Source organism: Podarcis pityusensis (genome assembly GCF_964106645.2).
Source record: "Podarcis pityusensis genome assembly, chromosome: 10".
Lineage (NCBI taxonomy): Eukaryota > Metazoa > Chordata > Lepidosauria > Squamata > Lacertidae > Podarcis > Podarcis pityusensis.
In genome coordinates, this window is record NC_138035.1 from 66,435,006 (window position 1) to 66,458,640 (window position 23,635).

General features: G+C 45.4%; 1 protein-coding gene across 1 annotated transcript in view; it reads left to right on the forward strand.

The window, feature by feature from the left end:
• The first annotated feature begins 293 nt into the window (after positions 1-293).
• Positions 294-23,635, forward strand: part of CERK (ceramide kinase) — a 43,924-nt gene continuing 20,582 nt past the window's right edge. The window contains exons 1-5 of the mRNA XM_081023702.1: positions 294-502; positions 13,437-13,550; positions 15,331-15,453; positions 16,640-16,765; positions 20,856-20,919. Coding sequence (XP_080879828.1) covers positions 355-502; positions 13,437-13,550; positions 15,331-15,453; positions 16,640-16,765; positions 20,856-20,919 — 575 coding nt within the window. The 5' untranslated portion in view covers positions 294-354. The remainder of the gene's footprint in view (positions 503-13,436; positions 13,551-15,330; positions 15,454-16,639; positions 16,766-20,855; positions 20,920-23,635) is intronic.

Below are 23,635 nucleotides of genomic sequence, written 5' to 3' on the forward strand. Positions count from 1 at the left end.
AGGGCAACTCCGGTTGAGGGCAAGAGGCGGCGGCTTCACCGGAGGCCGCTGGGCTTGCGCGAACTCACCTCCCTCCCCCTCCCTTCTCCCCCACACCCCCCCTCCCTCGCCGCCGCTACCCACGCGCATGCTCCGTGGGATGGGACCTGCGAAAATTCTGAAGGATAACAGATTCTAAAATGCCAGGCTGGGCAGAGGCGCGCGCGCAGGCGGACTGAGCGGCGGCGGCGGCGCCAGGCAGCCTCGCCATCCTCGCCGGGCCGCGCCAGCGAGCGAGGGCCGCCCTCCGTCAGCCGCGATGCCGCTCGGGCGGAGGCAGCTGCCGGAGCCCCGCTGAAGGGGACCGCAGCCACCATGGGCGAGAGGTCCCCGCCTCCGGCTGGCCGGCGGACCCGGCTGGTCTCCTCGCTGGTGCTGGGGCAGCGCGCCTGCGAGGTCGCCCTGGACCCGGAGAGAGGCGCCTTGGAGTGGACGGAGCAGCCGCAGCCGCGCGGGGGGAGAGGTGAGGTCGCTTGGAGGGGGGGCGAGGGGGCTCCGAGCCATGTGCAGAGTGCCGCTGCCAGCCCACCACCAGCTAGGAACTGCCACTTTCCCCCTTAGGGAAACAACAACAACAAAAGGAACCTCGGTGTTTTTCAGGGTTCCGAGCCATGTGCAGAGTGCCGCTCTCTCCCTCCCGGTGCTCAAGACACTGCCGTTTCCCGTGGTGGTGGTGGTGCTTTCGGAATCAGGGCTCCGGGCCATGTGCAGAGTGCCGCCGCCGCCTCCCTCCAAGACGCTGCCGCTTTCCTCTCCCCTTTTCAAGTTAAGGCGTGGTGGTGGTGGTGGCGCTTTCGGGGTCAGGGCTCCGAGCCATGTGCAGAGTGTCGCTGCCAGTCCACCACCAGCTAGGAACTGCCACTTTCCCCCTTAGGGCAACAACAACAACAAAAAGAACCTCGGGTGTTTTTCAGGGCTCCGAGCCATGTGCAGAGTGTCACTCACCCCCACCCCCACCACTAAGGAGCTGCCACTTCTCCTTTAGGTAAAACAACAACAAGGGGGACTTTCAGAGGAACTTCTGGGCCCTCCCAGTTTTCACCCCTTTTCAAGTTAAACAATGGTTGTTGTTCTGATGTTTCTGGAGTTAGGGTTCTGAGCCATGTGCAGAGTGCCGCTCCCAGCCCACCACCAGCTAGGAACTGCCACTTTCCCCCTTAAGGAATCAACAATAAAAGGAACCTCTGTGTTTTTCAGGGTTCCAAGCCATATGTAGAGTGCCGCTCTCTCCCTCCCGGTGCTCAAGACACTGCCGGTTTCCCCTCTTTTCAAGTCAAGCCATGGTGGTGGTGGTGGTGGCGCTTTCAGTATCAGGGCTCCGAGCCATGTGCAGAGTGCCGCCTTCTCCCTCCCCACCTCCTACACATTGCTGCTTTCCTCTCCCCTTTTCAAGTCAAGCCATGGTGGTGGTTGTGCTTTCGGAATGAGGGCTCTGAGTCATGTGCAGAATGCCGCTCCCAGCCCACCACCAGCTAGGAGCTGCCACTTCTCCCTTAGGTAAAACAACAACAAGGGTGACTTTCAGAGGAACTTCTGTTTTCACCACTTTTCAAGTTAAACAGTGGTTGTTGTTGTGATGTTGTTGGAGTTAGGGTTCTGAGCCACGTGCAGAGTGCCACCCCTTCCTCCCCACCAGCACTACCAAGGGATTGCCACTTTCCCCCTTAGGTAAAAAAACAACAACTCAGTTGACTTTCAAAAGGACTTCTGGGCCTTCCCAGTTAAACTACGAGTTAAACACTGGTTGTTGTTGAATATAGAATCATAGAATCATAGAGTTGGAAGAGACCACAAGGGCCATTGAGTCCAACCCCCTGCCAAGCAGGAAACACCATCAGAGCACTCTTGACATATGGTTGTCAAGCCTCTGCTTAAAGACCTCCAAAGAAGGAGACTCCACCACACTCCTTGGCAGCAAATTCCACTGTCCAACAGCTCTTACTGTCAGGAAGTTCTTCCTAATGTTTAGGTGGAATCTTCTTTCACGAGATTGAGGAAAAGATATGGTTGTTAAGTTGTTGTTGTTGTTTTAAATTACATTTATACCCTGCCTCTGTCCTGCCAGGCGCCGTTGGGCAAGGTGCTGCCGCCAAAAACCACAACCCAAAAGGCAATCGCCTTGTATCCTCCAACATTGTTGGGCTACAACCTCCCACCCTTCCTACCAAGCGTGGCCAGGGATGATGGGAGTTGTAGTCCATGAACATCTGGAGGGCCCAAGGCTGGGCAAGACCTTGAAGGCTGTTGGAGAGCGCTGAGGATGCTTGGGAGCAGGGCAAGGGCTTCAGATGGCCTATTGTCACAACCCAGGACTGGTCGTTGTGCAAATATATGGGGGAAATATTAAGAAATCCCCATATGCTTGGTTCACAAGTGGGTTCCCAGGTCTGAAGGCTACTGCCATAGAGCATCGAGAAACAGCTTTAGTTCGAACCGGTTTGAAACACTGTGCACCAGCTTTGCTGATCCTGCATCACTTAAAAACTTTGCTTAGGGGTATTGCCAATACAGATACCTCTGAAAAATGGTTGAGCTACTTAACTCATATAGAGCCGTCTTGTTTGGTGGCCCGTGATAATCAGCATCAGGCAGGGCCGGCCCAAGATATTTTGCCACTTGAGGCGAGCCACAAAATGACACTCCCCTCCCTGCCAGGGAGATTGCCAGGGAAGATTGACATCAGGTAGTGATGAGTGAAGATTGACATCAGGAACAAGGGGGGAATAAAGATCTACTTTGGGATCTGCTGCCCCTGTGGATCTTGTCGCCTGAGGCAGTCTTCTTGCCTCACCTTGCCTCATGGCTGGGCTGCCCTGACATAAGGGCACCACTCCCACTGCCCAGTTCAGACATCTCTTGAAATTGGGGCATGAATTCTCCCAAGCTGTTATTATTCAGGGGCCCGTGCAAGAAACTTCGTTCTCTTCTCATTAGTGTTTTCATCATCTGTCAGCATCTCAGCCTGAGAGGTTCCACATTCCTGTTTAATATTTGCTAGTCAGATATGCGGGGAGGAGAGTCTGTGTGAATGAAAGGTGTGCTGACGACGTCACTGGTTCTGAAAACTGCTACTACAAGTTCAGTGGCTGGCCACAGCTCCCAAGCCTTCTAAGAAAGCCACATGCTTCATTTTATTTTTTGCCGTTGGCTATGTTTGTATTTTAAATATTTGTAAAGTCTTAGCAGTTTTATTTTTTAAGAGTGAACACAGAGATTTGCACTGCTACGTACAGGGTGTTTGGACAATGGCTAGTAAAAGTTCTTTTACGATTGTCAGTCTTAAGCAGTTAATTGCCCCTGTTTGCCCATTACAGTAGGTCAACTTTTTAAAAAAATGGCCTGGCCTAGTTCAGTGTCAGTTCTACATGCTGCACATCAGAACTGCAGTCTGTTGAGAGCCTGATCACACAATACAGTTTTTGACCACACAATAAATACAGTTTTTGACCTGGCGTATGTTCTTATGTACAAATTTGTTTAAACCAGGCATTGGTTCTCAGTACATTTCCGAGCACAATTCAAAGTGTTGGTGCTGACCTTTAAAGCCCTAAACGGCCTCGGTCCAGTATACCTGAAGGAGCGTCTCCATCTCCATCGTTCTGCTCAGACACTGAGGTCCAGCACCGAGGGCCTTCTGGTGGTTCCCTCGCTGCGAGAAGTGAGGTTACAGGGAACCAGGCAGAGGGCCTTCTCGGTAGTGGCACCTGCCCTGTGGAATGCCCTCACACCAGATGTCAAAGAGAAAAATAACTACAAAACTTTTAGAAGGCATCTGAAGGCAGCCCTGTTTAGGGAAGCTTTTAATGTTTAATAGGTTATTGTACTTTAGTGTTCTGTTGGAAGCCGCCCTGAGTGGCTGGGGAAACCCGGCCAGATGGGTGGGGTATAAATAATAAATTATTATTATTATTACTATTATTATTATAAGCACCCCAGCATCTAGATCAGCGACAAGGAACCTGTGGTCCTCAAGACATTGCTGGACCTCAGCTGACCTCAGCTCCAGCAACATGGCCAATGGGCACGGATGATGGGACTTGTAGTCCAACAATATATGGAAAGCACAGGAGCCTTCTCCTCAGTTCCTTCCTGCAGCCCTAATCTCATCTACTATTTTCACCCTTGGCCTTAACTCTGAACTCAGATCAAGCAGCGGATCCTGCAGTTAAACTGCAGTTAAACTGGACATACCCATTGAGTTAAACAGGCCTTACTCCTGGGTAAGTGTATATCAGGCTGTTCCCAAACTCTCTTGCAGTGCACTGTGGACAGATCCAGGCCATCCTTTCAGGGTGACTCAGGTATGTTTGTTCTGCAAGGGCACGCACAGCAAGAATCCATTTAAAGTCCCACACCCTCAGTCTTAGCCATGCCAGCCATTGCACCGTCTCTCTTCCTGTCATCCCAGAAGTTCAGGAGCAGCTTGCAGGAAGGGCTGGCAGTGGTGCCTTTCTAGATTACGATACACAAGGCAGTTTACAACAACAAAATATAACCTGGCCTCCCAGCACTGCCTCAGTTTACAGCCAGATGGGTGGGGTATAAATAATAAATTATTATTATTATTATTATTATTATTATTATTACTACTATCACAGCTCTCTTTTCGGGGCTTCTGGCTTCATAACAACCTCTCTTTCTTCTGTGCTGCAGTTAGACCAGGCTTCCTCAACCTCGGCCCTCCAGATGTTTTGAGGCTACAATTCCCATCATCCCTGACCACTGGCCCTGCTAGCTAGGGATCATGGGAGTTGTAGTCCCAAAACATCTGGAGGGCCGAGGCTGAGGAAGCCTGAGTTAGACCCAAGTCAATGTGTTCTTCGTCTCTGCCATGAGCAGAGCCTTTCCTGCTGCAGCCCCAAAGCTATGGACACACCTTTCTGGGCGGGGGGGGGGAGAGTCTGAGCAGCTGCTTCCTTTTCACAGCAAAACCACATTTGCTTCGATCGGTCTTTGGGTATTAACCACTCCTCTGCCCTGTTTTACTGCTTCACTATTTTCCAGTTTTGTATTCTAGTACAGTGGTACCTCGGTTTACGAACTTAATCCGTTCCGGAAGCCTGTTCTTAAACCAAAGCATTGTTAAACCGAGGCAGGCTTTCCTTACTGAGGCCTCCCGCCGCCAGTGCCCTTCCACCGTTTGGCTTCCGAGGCAAAGTTTGCTAACTGGAACACCTACTTCCAGTTTTGCAGAGTTCGTTTGCCAAATAGTTCGTGAACGGGGCTGTTTGTAGACCCAGGTACTGCTGTATTGTTACTGTTTTAGGACCCTCATACCTACGGGACTGCCTCTCCTGGTATGTCCCATGGAGGACCTTACGATCTTCAAACAAAAACACCTTGGAGGTCCCGGGCCACAGGGAGGTTAGGCTGGCCTCAACCAGAGCCAGGGCTTTTTCGGCTGTGGCCCCGATCTGGTGGAACGCTCTGTGACAAGAGACTAGGGCCCTGCAGGACATGACATCTTTCTGCAGGGCCTGCAAGACAGAGCTGTTCCACCAGGCCTTTGGCCAAGGCACAGTTTGACCCCCTCCTTCTGTAATCTTCATGGAACTCTAACCCAATGGTTGCCATTAATTTGATTCTGAATTAATTTTAGAATGAATTGATTTTAGAATGTATTTCAATGAATTGATTGTGATTTTATGTAAACTGTGTTACTTTTGCTGTCGTTTAGCTGCTCTGAGCCTGGCTTCGGGTGGGGAGGGCGGGATATAAATTATTTTATTATTATTATTATTATTATTATTATTATTAGCCGCTATGCAACTGACTTCACTGAATAACAGGACAGGCACATACCGGTATTTGGTAACTCATATAAGGATAAATACCGTATTTTTTGGTCTATAGGACTCACTTTTTCCCTCCTAAAATGTAAGGGGAAATGTGTGTGCGTCTTATGGAGCAAATGCAGGCTGCGCAGCTATCCCAGAAGCCAGAACAGCAAGAGGGATTGCTGCTTTCACCGCACAGCGATCCCTCTTGCTGTTCTGGCTTCTGAGATTCAGAATATTTTTTTTCTTGTTTTCCTCCTCCAAAAACTAGGTGCGTCTTGTGCTCTGGTGCGTCTTATAGAGCGAAAAATACGGTAATCTCATACGATCCATGGCTTCTCCCAGAGTCCCAAGTCAATTTGAAGACAACTGGTTATTTCTCTTGCAGGGGTGCCTCCCCCCAGCCCACCTGGCTCTACCAAGGCGGCATTTCCTCCGAGAAAAGTGGATTGGGGCCACATAGAGACACCCCCATTCAGCTCCCTTGACTTTCATGCTCCATTTCTCAATGGCATCGTACGGAAATAACAGCAAAGAGTTTTGCCCCTGCTTTGCCAGATCTGCTGGCTTCTGTACTGCTGAGAAAGCAAAATGCAATGCCAATCAGGCTTGTCAAGCAGGAACAGAGCATTCTGCTTTACCTGCTGAGGAGGCAGCGAGCAGGGAAGAGGGACTGGTTTATGAAGAGTGCCAGGGGCCCGATCCAGATTTAGCCTGAAGCTGGAGGTTCTCTCACCATCTCCCACAACCCACTAAAGCTGAGGTCTCTTTGGCCTCCCACCTTTCTGCTGCATCCATCCATTAGGGAAGCTTTTAATGTTTAATAGATTATTGTATTTTAATATTTGGGCCAGCCAGATGGGCGGGGTATAAATAATAAATTAGTAGTAGTAGTAGTAGTAGTAGAGGCATTGTAGCGGGCTGGACTAGATGACCGCTGGGGTCCCTTCCAACTCTACAGTTCTATGATTCTAACCAGGGTGGATGTGATTTAAATCAAATCGATTTAAATCACTAGTCAGTAAGACTTGATTTACCGTATTTTTCCGTGTATAAGACTAGGTTTCCCCCCTAAAAAATAATGTCAGAAAATAGGGGGGATCTTATACAAAGATACATCTCCCCCCATTTTCTTAAATTGGAGTCTCCCAAAATAGGGGGCGTCTTATACATGGGGGCGTTTTATAGATGGAAAAATACGGTAAATCTCCCCCCCTTCCCCCCCTTTTTTACAGAAACCTTCATTCTTGCTGGTATCAGCTTATTATTTGCAACCAGATGAAGGTTTTTGGAATAATAAATTTTCAGAGTAGTTTTTACAGTTATATCAAAAATTTCTGATTTGGTTATGCTATTAGAAATACGCAGACAGATAATTATGAAATTATTGTGAGGTTTAATAAGTTATCTGTTTATATTTGGACAACTTCCCTGCTGTACTTTATTGGAAGGAGAAGAAGAATCATTTCCTGAATAACAATTTAAACAATTTATTTAACCAAAACAATAACATAGCATATGTATCCATGTTTGTTAACAGATGTGGTTAAACAATTTTTTTTTTTATAAAAACACCAGACTGAGTTTTAGCACACATGAAAAACTTAAAACAAATCCTTATTACCTGATGAATAGCCTTTGGTCTATAATGTAACTTAAATAGAAAACTATATTTGGGGGGGGGGGGAAATCCTCCAAAAGCATTTTATTTTAAAAATCCAATTTAAATCAAAAAGTTCTGATTTAAATCAAAAAGTTCCAATTTAAATTTAAAAAATCCGATTTAGATAAAAAAAAATCTGATTTAAATTTAAAAAATCCGATTTAAATAAAAAAAATCTGATTTAAATTTTAAAAATCTGATTTGTTATTTCTTTTTTAATCATTTATTTATTTATTTATTTAATCATTGATTGATTGATTGATTTTTCTAATCATTGATTTTTTATTCACCTGCCCTTCCCAGCCCAGCAAAGATCTGCTGCCCGAAGTGATCATCTCACTGTGCCTAATGATAGGGCTGGAAATTGGGGCTGGATTGAGAGGAATTTTGACATGCCACTGGCATTCTGTTAGATAAAAAGATCTTAAAAGCCAGAGAACAGGCTTCTTCATTTGTTTTCTGTCCCTCCCTCTCTCTCTCTTTTAAATATCTCTATGGTCTCTTCAAGTAACTGTAGAAGACCTCTCTGCTTCGCTTGTTCATTTTATATCAATACTTTCAAATCCACCTTAAGCTTTGTGTGTCAATAAGTGGTGAAATGCCAGGACTGTTGAATATGGCCTTCCTTAATGAACTTGAGAACCTGACCTACTTCTGGAGCTATTTAACTCAACATTTTTAAAGATTTGTAATGCTACTCCTCAATCTTCATCTGATCGGGCCATTGCAGGAAACAGGAAGCTCTCCTTTTGCAACCAAAAATACATTGAAAGAGAACCAAAGAACCCACAAGCGAGACAATGTGAGGCTTTGGGAACGAGAGAAAAAAGTCTTCGGCAATAATAAAGTGCACTGCTGCATGCTTTGATTTCCTGCCAAAATAATCATTGTTTACCTGAGGAAGATTAATACATAAGGGAAGTATCAGTTGATGAGCTGTCTGGTGAGACTGGCCTCTTACATAACAGGAAGCCCTGTAACACAACACAGCCCTATGCAGTTAGTCAAGAATAAAAAGGTGAAGGGGGGAAAATAGGTCAAGTCAAGAATGAAGGCCTTTTGTAATAGGGAGATTTACGCTTACGTAAGCTTGAACGGCATTGCATCACCAACCCCTTAAATAGTACCAGGCTTGCCAAAAACATCAGTGTCTGTAGTTTCCCCCCACCCCTTGGACAGGGGTAAGGAATCTCTGGTCTTCCAGATGTTGTTAGACTTCGTCTCCCATCAGCCATTGTCTGCACAGCCAATGGCCAGGTTGTCAACAGTGAAACCACATCTGGAGGGCCACAGTTTCCTCCACCCCCAGACAGTGTTCAAAATTAGCCAGGTGCCAGTTTCATTTGCGGGAGGCTGGTGGTGCTGTGGGTTAAACCACAAAGCCTAGGACTTGCTGATCAGAAGGTCGGCGGTTCGAATCCCCGTGATGGGGTGAGCTCCTGTTGCTCAGTCCCTGCTCCTGCCCACCTAGCAGTTCGAAAACACGTCAAAGTGCAAGTAGATAAATAGGTACCGCTCCAGTGGGAAGGTAAACGGCGTTTCTGTGCGCTGCTCTGGTTCGCCAGAAGCAGCTTGGTCATGCTGGCCACATGACCCGGAAGCCGTATGCCGGCTCCCTCGGCCAATAAAGCGAGATGAGCGCCGGTCACGACTGGACCTAATGGTCAGGGGTCCCTTTACCTTTACCTTTAGGTTCATTTAGAAATGTAGAGATTATAGTACATTGGTACCTCGGGTTACATATGCTTCAGGTTACATACGCTTCAGGTTACAGACTCCGCTAACCTAGAAATAGTACCTCGGGTTAAGAACTTTGCTTCAGGATGAGAAGAGAAATCATGCTCTGGCAGCGTGGCAGCAGAGGGAGGCCCATTAGCTAAAGTGGTGCTTCAGGTTAAGAACAGTTTCAGGTTAAGAACGGACTTCCGGAACGAATTAAGTACTTAACCTGAGGTACCACTGTAAATCCTTTTGTGGGTGTTGTCCTTTCCCCCCAATAAATGAATTTTATTTATTTATTTATTTATTTATACCCTGCCCTTCTGGCTGGGCTTCCCCAGCCACTCTGGGCGGCTTCCAAAAAAACATTAAAAACATGATAAAACTTCAAACATTAAATACTTCCCTAAACAGGGCTGCCTTCATTTGTCTTCTAAATGTTAGATAGTTGTTTCTCTCCTTGACGTCTGATGGGAGGGCGTTCCACAGGGTGGGTGCCACCACCGAGAAGGCCCTCTGCCTGGTTCCCTGTAACTTCGCTTCTCGCAGTGAGGGAACCTCCAGAAGGCCCTTGGTGGTGGATGAAATCCAGGAGCTGGCCCTAGGCATGACATAAGCATAGAATAATAATTACGATAATGAATAAAGGTAAAAGGACCCCTGACCATTAGGTCTAGTCGTGGCCGACTCTGGGGTCTTCCCTCCCCACCCATCAAATTCATAACAATATGTTTAATCGCTTTCAAGGAACCCGGCGCAATTCTGCCTTTGATGCAAAGCACGTTATCAACAATAAATACTATATTTCCAAAAACGTGTTAGTCCTATTCTGCAATCCTGCTAACGAAGCAACATGTAAAAGTAACACGTGATAAAATGAGCATCAATGATCACAAAAACTGGAACAGCAATCCAAAGTAAGAATTTGAAGTGCCTGAGGATGATCGCTTAACGTATCTTTGGCAGGGCCACCAGCTAGAGAGCAAGTTGACTCCAAAATCTGCGTAACCCGCTCTGAGAAACTTGTAGAAATGTCAGAGGTTGGCGGGACAGACACACACAAATGATGATGATGATGAGGGACCACAAATTATTTGCGCTCAGCTATTCATTATCATTATAGCCTAGGGCTTGCCGATCAGAAGGTCAGTGGTTCAAATCCCTGCGACGAGATGAGCTCCCGTTGCTCGGTCCCTGCTCCTGCCAACCTAGCAGTTGGGTAGGCAAACTAAGGCCCAGGAACCGGAGCCGGCCATATCTCCTTCTAAATCCGGCCCGCAGACAGTCCGGGAATCAGTGTGTTTTTACATGAGTAGAATGTGTCCTTTTATATAAAATGCATCTCTGGGCTATTTGTGGGGCATAGGAATTCGTTCATTTCCCCCCACCTCCCAAATATAGTCTGGTCCCCCAAAAGGTTTGAGGGACAGTGTACCAGCCCCCTGCTGAAAAAGTTTTCTGACTCCTGCCCTAAACCCAGTAAATGAATGAACGTCAGAATCGAGTTAATATTTGACAGGGTTGCCATGCATCTGGAATTTCCCAGACACAGCCGGTATTCAGCCTTTGTGAACAGCGTCTGGGTGGAAATAGCTGAAATGTCTGGGAAAATCTGGACGCAGGGCAGCCCATGCACTTTTGTGTCGGGATTTTCACTTTTTGAAATATGGCAACCCTATACTTGGAGTTTTCAAGGGAAGCCAGGCTGATCTTCCTTTCCAAGCCAGGGCCTCACCTGGGATAGAGGTGTTAACATGACAAAAAGGAATCCTTGGTCCTGGGCAAACAGAGGTTGCCAAGGTGATGGGATTTATAGGAGCGATAACAGGAAATGTGTGCTGGGAAGAAGAAGGGAGGAAAAAGAAGAAGACTTTGGCAGGCTGGCAGAGATGGCTTGAGCTCCAGTGCAGCACTGCGGTGGGAAACAACCCCTCTTGAATTGACTGTGTTGCAAGTTCTGGGCTCCCTCCCTCCCTGGTGTAAATATGTGAATAAATCATATTTCTTAAAGCTGTGACAGTCTCTGCCATGTCTTGCTACTCAAAGGAGCACAGAGTGGCTGGAATCTTGGCACAGATTGGGGATGGCACCCAACCTTTGTAACAATATTTTGGAAGCAAAGGGTTTCCCCTCATCTGGCTTGAAGGGAAACATCTGTATAAAGGGAAAGACCTGCTTTCTGCCTTAGAGGACTTGCACAGTCAGATGCATGACATTACAGTGGTACCTCGGGTTACATACGCTTCAGGTTACATACGCATCAGGTTACATACTCCGCTAACCCAGAAATAGTGCTTCAGGTTAAGAACTTTGCTTCAGGATGAGAACAGAAATTGTGCGCTGGTGGCGCGGTGGCAGCCGGAGGCCCCATTAGCTAAAGTGGTGCTTCAGGTTAAGAACAGTTTCAGGTTAAGAACGGACCTCCAGAACGAATTAAGTACTTCACCCGAGGTACCGCTGTATTATCATCATCATCATCATCATCATCATCATCATTATTATTACAGTGGTACCTTGGTTCTCTAACGTAATCCGTTCCGGAAGTCTGTCCAACTTCCAAACTTCCTGCACTCAAGCGAAAGCTGCGTTGGCCGTTCAGCTTCCGAAAAACGGAACACTTACTTCCGGGTTTTCAGCATTCAGGAGCTGATTTGTTCGTCAACTAAGCCGTTTGAGAGCCAAGGTTCCACTGTATTGTTGTTGTTGTTGTTGTTATTATTATTATTATTATTATTATTATTATTATTATTATTATCCGCCTTTTCCTTAGACCAGGAATCAGCTTACAGATAAAATAAAGTAAAGGTAAAGGGACCCCTGACCATTACGTCCGGTCGTGGCCGACTCTGGGGTTATATAGAAACTAAAAACATTGAAAAGATAGTCTATAAAATATAATGAAACACTCACAGAATGAAAACAGCACATATACTAAATATCTATCTATCTATCTATTTATTTATTATTATTACAACAACAACAACATCACAGCACCAGCCCTTTCCTTTAAAAAAGTTAGTTTCTAAAAGCCTGTTAGAATAAGGTCTTCACCTGCCAGAAGAAGAACAACAAGCAGGAGCTAGCCTAATTTCTTTAGATAGGGAGTTCTACAGTTTGGGAGCAGCCACCAAAAAGGCCCTGAACCCCATCTCCACAAAGTGTGAGGACTGTGAGGGTGGAGGGACTAAGAAAGGGGCCTCCATTGAAGATCTTGGCCCATGAAGGTTTGTTAGAGAGAGTACAATCATCTTGTATTCTCTAACTTGGTATAAAGTAGGTAGCCTCTCATATTTGTAGCGTAAACCACTGAGCCTTGGGCTTGCCGATCGGAAGGTCGGTGGTTCGAATCCCCATGATGGGGTGAGCTCCCGTTGCTCTGCCCCAGCTCCTGCCAACCTAGCAGTTAACACGTCAAAGTGCAAGTAGATAAATAGGTACCACTCCGGCGGGAAGGTAAACAGCGTTTCCGTGCGCTGCTCTGGTTTCGCCAGAAGCGGCTTAGTCATGCTGGCCACACGACCCGGAAAAATCGTCTGCATACAAACATCGGCTCCCTCGGCCAGTAAAGCGAGATGAGCGCCGCAACCCCAGAGTCATTCATGACTGGACTTAACTGTCAGGGGTCCTTTACCTTTACCTTTTTAATGCCGTCATTATGACTTGTCAAGCACCTTCTCTAAAAAGTCTTTTGTTCTCAGAGAGTATCCTGAATATTCATGGTAGTTACCTCCCAATAAAATGTCACATCTTTCCATTACAGTGGTACCTCGGGTTATATACGCTTCAGGTTACATACGCTTCAGGTTACAGACTCCGCTAACCCAGAAATAGTGCTTCAGGTTAAGAACTTTGCTTCAGGATGAGAAGAGAAATCATGCTCTGGCGGCGCGGCGGCAGCAGGAGGCCTCATTAGCTAAATTGGTCTTCAGGTTAATAACAATAATAATAATAATGATGATTTTATTCTTTATACTCTGCCCATCTGGCTGGGTTTCCCCAGCCACTCTGGGCGGCTTCCAAAGAAATATTAAAGAACAGTTTCAGGTTAAGAACAGACCTCTGGAACGGATTAAGTACTTAACCTGAGGTACCACTGTACTGCATTTTGGTCCGGCCTTTATACCTGCATGTCAAATCGTATCTCTTAATTTTTCGCATTTTCTTCTAGAAGCAGAAGCCGAAGGACTCTGATACTGTGTAGATCTTCCTCACAACACTGCTCTATCTCTTTTTCGCAGAGAGCTGTGCCGTGCCCATATCTGAGATTATTGCTGTCGAGGAAACAGAAATCGATAAGAAACAATCTAATAGTGGGAAATGGCAGAAAATGGCAAAGCCGCATGCATTCACAGGTAAAACACAACGGCAGGCACCGTTTTTTAAAAACACCTGTTTGCTAAACGTTTGCAATATTCTTCCAAGCGGTGAGAGAAATCTTACCACTCATCTGCTTTCTTGGATTTCTCGCCAAGAAATCGTTTGGAGTAAGTTACCACTTGGCATAACATAATCTGTATTCCACCCTCACCAACCCTCAATTCTGAGTGGAGAAATTGCCGCAAAACTACTCTGATTTCCACTGCAGAACACAATAGCATCCTTAACTACCATACCCCTCTGCGTATCTTGCAGAAAACGGACCTTTAGGGAGCATATTAAGGGAAAGCAAGCAATAAATGGCTTTGAATTTGTCTTTTGACCCACTAGGGTATATGCCTGGACTTAGTGTGTGTGAATTTTCACCACACACAACCTTCAAATTATAGGGCATTATTAAGTGCTTTGAAATAGCGACAGGATGCATGTTTTCACATGTGCTCCATATTTTATGTACATATAATATCTAAGAGTTTTTTTAAATTGATGGCATAGCTATAAACTTAACCAAGGGTTTATTGATTGCTTAAATGCCCAAAGTGTTTGTTTGTTTTTAACCTAAAGTTCTGCTAAATCTTGCCCCTATTGAATCCATTAAATGGTCAGGGTTTTCTGCTTTGTATCTGCACTTTAAAAAATGGTAATTATTAATTATTACCTCACAACAGATTATTCTTCTTTTTCCCCCCCAAAGGAAGAGGAAGACCTACTTGACTTCAAAATATAAACCTTAAAAAAATTAGAAGCCCTACCTGTCTGAGGTGAAAGGGCAAGCGCTTGATTTGTTTCTAATTCCTTTTAATACCTTTTGAATAAATAGAGGATTTTCCTTTTACAGTGTTGGAATATGAGACATTCTGGGTACCTTGAAATGAATCCTTACATATAACTTTGTTTGCATAGGACAGGCATCCCCAAACTCGGCCCTCCAGATGTTTTGGGACTACAACTCCCATGATCCCTAGCTAACAAGTCCAGTGGTCAGGGATGATGGGAACTGTAGTCCCAAAACATCTGGAGGGCTGAGTTTGGGGAGTTCCACGCTTTGCAGTGATAGCTGACGCGTGAAAGTAGACTTTCCAGTCTCTTTTCCCCAAATCTGGAAAGTCGGAGGCTGTTTCCGAAAAACCTTCAGCCAGCTTTATAAAATTAAAGTTTAATTTGGAATGCCTTCCCCATTTTTGGTGCCCATATCTTGAAGCTACTGGCACATACCAACTGAAAGACAGGAACGTTGATTAGGAAGTCAAATCTCATCTATGCTGTATAACTGACTTGGTGGTCTCTCTCGTCCCATTCAGAATTATGTTTCATGCGTTGGTCTAATAAGTGGGTGGGGCCGTAACAAATAGCCCCACCCCCAAGTCTCTGTGTATACAGTGTGAATGTCTGCAGAGAGGGAGTCCTTGCTCTGGGTTCCAGATCACATGGGGCGGGGCTACTTGGGACATGTGACACTGGGGTGGAGCTAGTCAAATTAGGCCCCCGCCCACTTCTGGCTACGACTTCTTTTTTCTTTTTTCTTCTGCCTCAAATTCCCAGCTGCAATACAGGGCTAGCGATGCCAGTCTATCTTATTGGGTTGTTGTACGTTTTAATGAGATAATGCACGCTGAGTTCTTTGAACCCTACCAACCTCTGTATAAATACTAAGTTCCATTATGTTTTCTGGAGTTAATTTTGCCCCGCGTTTAAAGGACTCTTCAGGCGGAATTCTGCCTCCTGTGTACATGACCCTTTTTTGTTTGTTTGCAGTGCACTATGCGAAGAGAGTACATAATCACCGCTGGCGGTGCAAAGACGTGACATTCTGGTGCATTAATGAGCAACTGTGTAATCAGTGGATGCATGCGCTCAGAGAATTACTTGATTTGCAGAGTAAGTTCTCGATGCGCAACTTGTTTCCTCCGCTGCCTTGGATGGAGATCAAAATCCTAGAGTACAGCAAACGAAAAACGGGGCAAGGGGTTTGTTACAGGTGCTGAGAGTCATTAGGAAGCGCCATTTGCCTCTTAGAGCTACCAATTTCCAGAGCGGTTTAACAATCAATCCGTCTTTGCAGGGAATTTTGGGAACTGTAGCCCCTGGCAGAGAAATAATGTATAGTGTTAACATGGCCCTGTTGTAGACTAGGGATGGAGGACCTCTGGTCCTTTCCTGTGGCATTATTCCAACTTCCAGCAGCCTCGGCTAGCATGGCCAATGGTCAGGGCTGATGCATGAAGTCTAGTACCATCTGGGACATATGTGCAGGAGAAGCAGATTAAAGATAAGAAGAAACAGGAGTTCATTGATAACTGGAGACCTCTAAAGAGTTACTTAAAAAATAAGAGTTGCAATCTGAATTTGGTAGCAGTTTTTGAATAAGCTCTGTAAATAAACGTTAAATGAGTTAAAACAGATATATAATACACAGAGATGCATATTAATATTTTATTATGATTTTGCTGATAAATTTAGGCAACAGGTTTACTAGAGTGAAAAGATGTTGAGAAGGACGGGTAGTCAAATTTATGAAGATATATACTGTACCTCTTGGATGGAATTTTTATTATGATGAATTTGATTTACAGACTTTAAAATGTCTTTGATGTAACTACGGTTAATAAAGCATTAAATAAATAAAAAGGGGGGGGGGAGAGAAGAAGTAGCCTGGCTGCCTTGAATTTATTGGAGAAAAATGGGATAAAATTATCCACAGTAATTATAGTTCAGTTAGCTATACATATCACCAAAAGAATCATGCACCCTTATAAATTTTCTGGCCTATTACTTGAACACCTTTTTAAAAAACTGAAAAAGGGAAAGAATGCTGGAATAGGGCTTAAAATACCAAAAAAAAAAAAAATTGACTGAAAGTTTGTGAGAATCTTTCGGTACTCTGTTCAGTCATGATAGCGTTTATTACATTTGAATCATTATTTCCAATGAACTTGGTTCTCTAAATTGCTTTGTAAAAACAACAACAACAAAACAACCCACTGATGCGCATGAAGGAATTTAGGAGCGAATAATCCTAAAAACTATTTACTTTTAACTGGTATATCCTTTTTCACTTTGGCAGCCTCTAGACCAAAGCACTTGCTTGTATATATTAATCCGTACGGTGGGAAAAAACAAGGAGAGAAGATCTATGAACAAAAGGTAGCTCCATTGTTTAGCCTAGCCTCCATTTCAACAGATGTTATAGGTGAGTAATGTAAAAATGGTCTGTTATAAAATGCATTCCTTCATCTCGTGCATGTTTTAGAAAGAACTGCCTTTAACTTAATTCCATGTCAATGCTGTTACGCAACAGAGGTTTGCCGCTGAACCTACAAAAGGGGTTTTTCGATTCCGGTAAGGAAAGTTGTGCCGCAATGCAACCCAGTTATAATAATAATAATAATAATAATAATAATAATAATAATAATAATAATAATTTATTATTTATACCCCGCCCATCTGGCTGGGTTTCCCCAGCCACTTTGGGCGGCTTCCCAAAAAATATTTAAATACTGTAATACATCAAACATTAAAAGCTTCCCTAAACAGGGCTGCCTTCAGATGTCTTCTAAAAGTCTGGTAGTTGTTGTTCTCTTTGACATCTGGTGGGAGGGCGTTCCACAGGGAGGGCGCCACTACTGAGAAGGCCCTCTGCCTGGTTCCCTGTAACCTCACTTCTTGCAGTGAGGGAACCACCAGAAGGCCCTCGGAGCTGGACCTCAGTGTCTGGTCTGAACAATGAGGGTGGAGACGCTCCTTCAAGTATACTGGGCTGAGGCCGTTTAGGGCTTTCAAGGTCAGCACCAACACTTTGAATTGTGCTCGGAAACGTACTGAGAGCCAAGGTAGGTCTTTCAAGACCGGCGTTATGTGGTCTTGGTGGCTGCTCCCAGTCACCAGAGCCAGTGTGGTGTAGTGGTTAAGAGTGGTAGTCTCGTAATCTGGGGAACCGGGTTTGAGTCTCCGCTCCTCCACATGCAGCTGCTGGGTGACCTTGGGCCAGTCACACTTCTTTGAAGTCTCTCAGCCCCACTCACCTCACAGAGTGTTTGTTGTGGGGGAGGAAGGGAAAGGAGAATGTTAGCCGCTTTGAGACTCCTTAAAGGGAGTGAAAGGCGGGATATCAAATCCAAACTCTTCACCAGTCTAGCTGCCGCGTTCTGGATTAGTTGTAGTTTCCGGGTCACCTTCAAAGGTAGCCCCATGTAGAGCGCATTGCAGTAGTCCAAGCGGGAGATTACCAGAGCATGCACCACTCTGGCGAGACAGATAGGGTCTCAGTCTGTGTACCAGATGGAGTTGGTAAACAGCTGCCCTGGACACAGATTTGACCTGTGCTTCCATGGACAGCTGTGAGTCCAGATTGACTCCCAGGCTGCACATCTGGTCCTTCAGGGGCACAGTTACCCCATTCAGGACCAGGGAATCCTCCACACCTGCCTCCTGTCCACCCAAGAACAGTACTTCTGTCTTGTCAGGATTCAACCTCAATCTGTTAGCTGCCATCCATCCTCCAACCGCCTCTAGACATTCACACAGGGCCTTCACTGGTTCTGATTGCACAAACCATGGTGCAGATTCCACATCCAGCCTCTGGGCTTGGATCTCAGGTCAACCCCCAGTGCATCGTAGTGCAAAATGCCGTTTGTTGAGAAACAGCTGCAAGGTTTTGCAGCTCCCTGGAAGCTTCACAGTGCTCATTTAATTCTCTGGATGCAAAGAGCTTTCTCAGTCCTCAAATAAACAAATAAGCACGCATAGCACAAAAGGAAAACTCCACCTGAAAACATTTGCATGCGCTTTTTCAGTTGTCAACAAGAGAACAAGCACTGCACAGTGGCAACTGAGTCTCTCCCTCTTTCCTAAATGTACACAGCCTTGCTCGAGTTCAGATTGCCATCACTAGGCTGAGAAAGACTCCTAAGAGATTGGGACAGGCCTTTGTGCAGGTTGCTGGAAGGCTTTCTGGCAATTTACTATGTGTGTGTATTTTTAGAAAGGTGTTGTGAAAACTCCAAGCATTTTGCAGCCATGTTGTTTGTACAGGGTTCACCTCAGATTTGGCACTGGCGTAGATATTTTCGAAATCCACGCTGAATATAGATTACAGGATTGTTCTTTTCCTTTCAAGGAGGCCGATGACCACGTAGTAGCTTCTTACCCCTTTTCTTATCCAGCTATTATGCGCTTCCTTCTTTTGCTGGAATAACGGTCCATTTTTTTCCATAGGAAACTTGGGTCGTTGCCCCAAAGGGAAGCATTTGCTAGCTGGGAATAGGAAACAGCGTTTGAGGCCATGGGGCTGGCAGAAATCTGGTCAAATTTCTACAGGCCAGGCTCTATCACAGACCCTCCAAGTGTCCCCATTTTCCAGGGACGTCTCTGATTTAGAGAAGCCATCTCGGTTTCTGATTTGATCCCGGAATGTCCCACTTTTCCTTAGGAAGTCCCTATTTTCATTGGAGAAATGTTGGAGGGTATGGAGTTATCCGAGCCCCGAGCCGTCTGAAAGCGATCCTGTATAGGGAAGGGGTTTTTTTTTATGTTTTATGATGTTTTTATATACATGTTGGAAACTGCCCGGTAAGATGTGTGGGGTATAAATATAAAAATTACCGTACTGGGCTGAATATGAGCTGTACTATTTTTCCCCAAATCCCAACTGTGAAAAGTTAAAGTGTGGCTTATATTCATGGCCTTACGAGAGCGACACCCCCACCCCCCACCCAGGAAGCAGCCCGGAAGCATGGGGCAAAGTTGCCCAGCCCACCCCCCACTCCCAAGCCTCCCCTGAGCAGCCCTTGAATTTTGCAGCTTATTTGAGAGTGCAGCTTATATTCGGGTCAATACGGTATCATTATGGAATAAGACGTCCCTATTTTCATCAGAGGAATGTTGCGGGGTATGCTATCATACAAGCAAGAAGTGAAGAAGCTGGCATGCCACAATTGTGGCAGTGTACGTTGTGGTTGCAGTTTGTCCATGGAGGCGAGTTTACTCCAGGCTTGACTACTGTAATTCGCTCTACGCGGGGCTGCCCTTGAAGCTATCCCAGAAACTCCAGCGGGTGCAGAATGCAGCAGTGAGGCTCCTCACGGGGTCTCTGCCATGGGAGCATATTCACCCAGTGCTTTTCCAGCTGCACTGGCTCCTGGTGGAGTACAGGGTCAGATTTAAGGTGCTGGTTTTGACCTTTAAAGCCCTTCACGGCCTAGGACCCTCGTATCTACGGTACCGCCTCTCCCGGTATGCCCCACGGAGAGCCTCAAGGTCCATAAATAGCAACACCCTAGTGGTCCCGGACCCTAAGGAAGTTAGATTAGTTTCAACCAGAGCCAGGGCCTTTTCAACACTGGCTCTGGGCTGGTGGAACGCTCTGCCTCATAAGTCCAGGGCCCTGCAGGATCTGATTTCTTTCCGCAGGGCCTGTAAGACAGAGTTGTTCCGCCTGGCCTTTGGCTTGGAGCCAGTTTGATTCCCTCCCCCTCTTTCTTTTTTCTTTTTCCTTTCTCCTCCTGTGATGGGGCTGCATTTTAATATTTTAATGTTTCAATATTTTAATGTTGTATTTTAATCTTGTTTTTAAGTTGTATTCATTCAACTTGTTTTTATTATTGCTTGTTAGCTGCCCTGAGCCCGGCCTTGGCTGGGGAGGGCGGGGTATAAATAAAAATTATTATTATTATTATTATTATTATTATTATTATTACTGCAGCCCTGCCCTGTTTCACGAATGAGCCACACCTGCATTCCATAACAGCTTCCTATATTGCTATACACAAGGTGGTTTGCAGGCAAAAGAAACAACAGAAGATCACGCAACCTGGTCATGAAAAACTCTTGCATTTTAAATGATCTTGTACTGAATAAAGTAATAAATAACCAATAAGAATATAATAATGCACTGCTAGATGAACTCTCAAAATAACAGCAGGTTATTTTAACAGGAATTCACTCTCAGTGATTGCAGCGAATGATTACCAAATTGTAATCAATAAAAATGGTAGCAGAGTTACAGTACGTAAAATAGATGGGCTAGTCCTGGATGACACCCTATGTAACGATGGGTGGAGTTGCAGCTTGGTGAAATATGATAAGGTTTATCACAATCCTGGCGCCTTACAGTAGCCTAGACTGCTTCCTCCCTCAGGCAGCTGCAACAACAATAAGTGTCAGGAACCAAAATGGTCATAAACCAGTAGTTTTCTCCCTTCCTTAGCCATTTATGTGCACATATGATGCTCCTTTTAATATTATGTCCTAAAGCTGTTTGTTCCTTTTCTTTCCCCCCTCAGTCACTGAACGCGCTAATCATGCTAGGGATAACTTACTTGAAGTTAATCTAGAGAAATACGATGGGTAAGTTCTCTCTTTCTCTCTTACATTAATCTGTTTTTTTTAAGATAAAGTACACAGTCTGTACGTGCCCTGCTTAGTAGACAAGTGGAATGACTGCCCAATAATTTGGGAATACCCTTTAGTGTGCAGATTGCTGCGAGGAGCTTGCTTCAGCCACCCAGTTTAGCGCCTCTCTTTCTGACCTTATTCCCAGGCACCTGCTGAGGCCGCAGTCCCTATTGATTCATAAACAAACCCCAAAGAGAGCCTGCTTAGTATTGCAGTCTTAGGGGACGGAGATGTCCCTGTGATGTTTTGAAACCATCAGGGCGTCGTACCGCTGAGTGGGCTTTGGCACATCTTGCATTTTCTCTAGTAGCGTAGGAGAGCTGAAAACAATGCCAATATATTTCACATCTGGCAACCAATGCGCCGCTTTGGTTTCAAATAACGAGTGGGTAGACGAGTCCCAAAAGCCCGGGACCCAAATTTTCATGGTTCTCTAGCAGCTAGTTTTCCAGACTGCAGAGCGTGCTGCTCAAATGCTCTTTGCTTTCTGATAATTTAGGAGATGCGTGAAAAACGGTGATGCCTTAATTGATGCCCAGTGAAACAAGTTCCTCTCGGCCCATAAATCTTCCAGGAAAGCTTTGTAATGCCTAATGATGCCCTCTTATCGACGGAGTAGCACATTTATTTATCATTGTGCATGTTTATAATCCTCACCGGTATATTCTCAGAAAGTTTAGCCAATTCTAATCGCCCTTTGGGAGGAAGATGGGTTGGGCTGTGGGGAGATATCCCCAAGCAAGCTACCGTATTTTTTTGCTCTATAAGACTCACTTTTTCCCTCCTAAAAAGTAAGGGGAAATGTGTGTGCGTCTTATGGAGTGAATGCAGGCTGCGCAGCTATCACAGAAGCCAGAACAGCAAGAGGGATTGCTGCTTTCACTTCGCAGCGATCCCTCTTGCTGGCGATGGGAAAGCATTGCCTGCATTCCCAGCTCTCTTTCCCTCCCCCTGAATCCTGCAACACACACACAGATCTCAGGATCGTGGGCACCTGGTATAGGAATGCTAATTCGCTGCTTCTGTCGTGCCCGCTAAGACGGAGATTAATTAAACCGCCATGCGCCCTGCTAATGCAAGGCCTTCTCATCAAGTCACAATTCCTCGTGCATTAATCCTCCCCTAATTACTACAACGCCGAGTCAAATAGTATTGAGATTCCAATTACGCCGGGCATGGAAATGGTTGTAGGATGGGACAGGCGTTCTGGATCATTCCTGAGGCTCGGAATATATGGACGCTCTAGTTGTTATAGACAGATCGGCCGGCGGTTACAAGCAGACAAATTACCAGCGTTCTATACCAATCCCGCATCATTTCCACTTGCTGTCTTTGTCCCTTTGGTCTCACGAACGTAAGAGAGGGCTTTGGATAGGAGGTGTTAACTTTGAGCAGCGGATGCTCACGATAATGCAGTTGTGGTAGGGGGGGAAAATGTGTTTCAATTTGTCTTTTCAAATATAGGCAGATATCTCACAGCAGATGATGAGGCAGCAAATGCAGAGCTAGATGAGATGATGGCTTTCCTGTTATCCAAATGTGACGTGTAGCGCTTTCTGTCTGTCTCTGCGACATATCACAGCCAGCTATTGAACTGTAGGAGAATTCAGCCGCCTCTAACGAATTAACTCTCGTTTCTGCTGTGCGTTTAAACATCACATGAACAGGGATCAACCTGGCAGCTCAGCATTCCTTGAAAACTTTCCCAAATGAAGATTTCCCCCATTGCAGAAAGCCGGTACAGTGGTACCTTGGTTCTCAAACTTAATCCATTCCAGAAATCTGTTCCATAACCAAAGCGTTCCAAAACCAAGGCACGCTATCCCATAGAAAGTAATCCAGAACAGATTAATTCATTCCAGACTTTTAAAAACAACCTCTAAAACAGCAATTTAACATGAATTTTACTATCTAACGAGACCATTGATCCATAAAATGAAAGCAATAATCAATGTACTGTAGTATAAAATAAATAAGACAGTATTGTACATGATTTTTAAAAATTAATTCTTACCTGCACTGATGATAGTCATTGTTTGGATGGGGGGCATTTATCCATTTCCTCAGTCACACAATCAGTAGCTGAACCCAGTAGCTGAACTGGGTTCCGCACAGTCACAAAAACGAATTAACCGAAAAAGCCTCAAAAACAAAAACGCAAAATAAATGGCAAAAACAAAAGCGCCAAACTTCATCCATTCCGTAAGTCCGTTTGACTTCTGAAATATTCAAAAACCACTGTGCAGCTTCCGATTGGTGCAGGCGCCCCGGAAACAATGGCCGACAGCTGCATCGGATGTTTGGCTTCTGAAAAACGTTCGAAAACCAGAACATTTACTTTCGGGTTTTTGGCGTTTGGGAACCAAAGCGTTTGAGAACCAAGGTACCGCTGTATCTTGCAGTACCAACTGGTGAGGAATTTGATTGGAAATATCTGCAGGATTAGTCCCCTTCCAATGTGGCTGGGTTATTTAAATGATCTCCCAGACATTTGTATACCTGGGGGATCACTGAAAGGACCATTCAGTCGCTCATGAACTCTTGCTGTCCATGGTAAAATCTCCAGAACAGCAGCCCAGCTGTAAGATGATAAGAAGCAGTGGCTTATGTAGGGATTATGAATGGTAATTCATTAGGTGAAATATCTGTACGTTGGAAGAGGAACAGT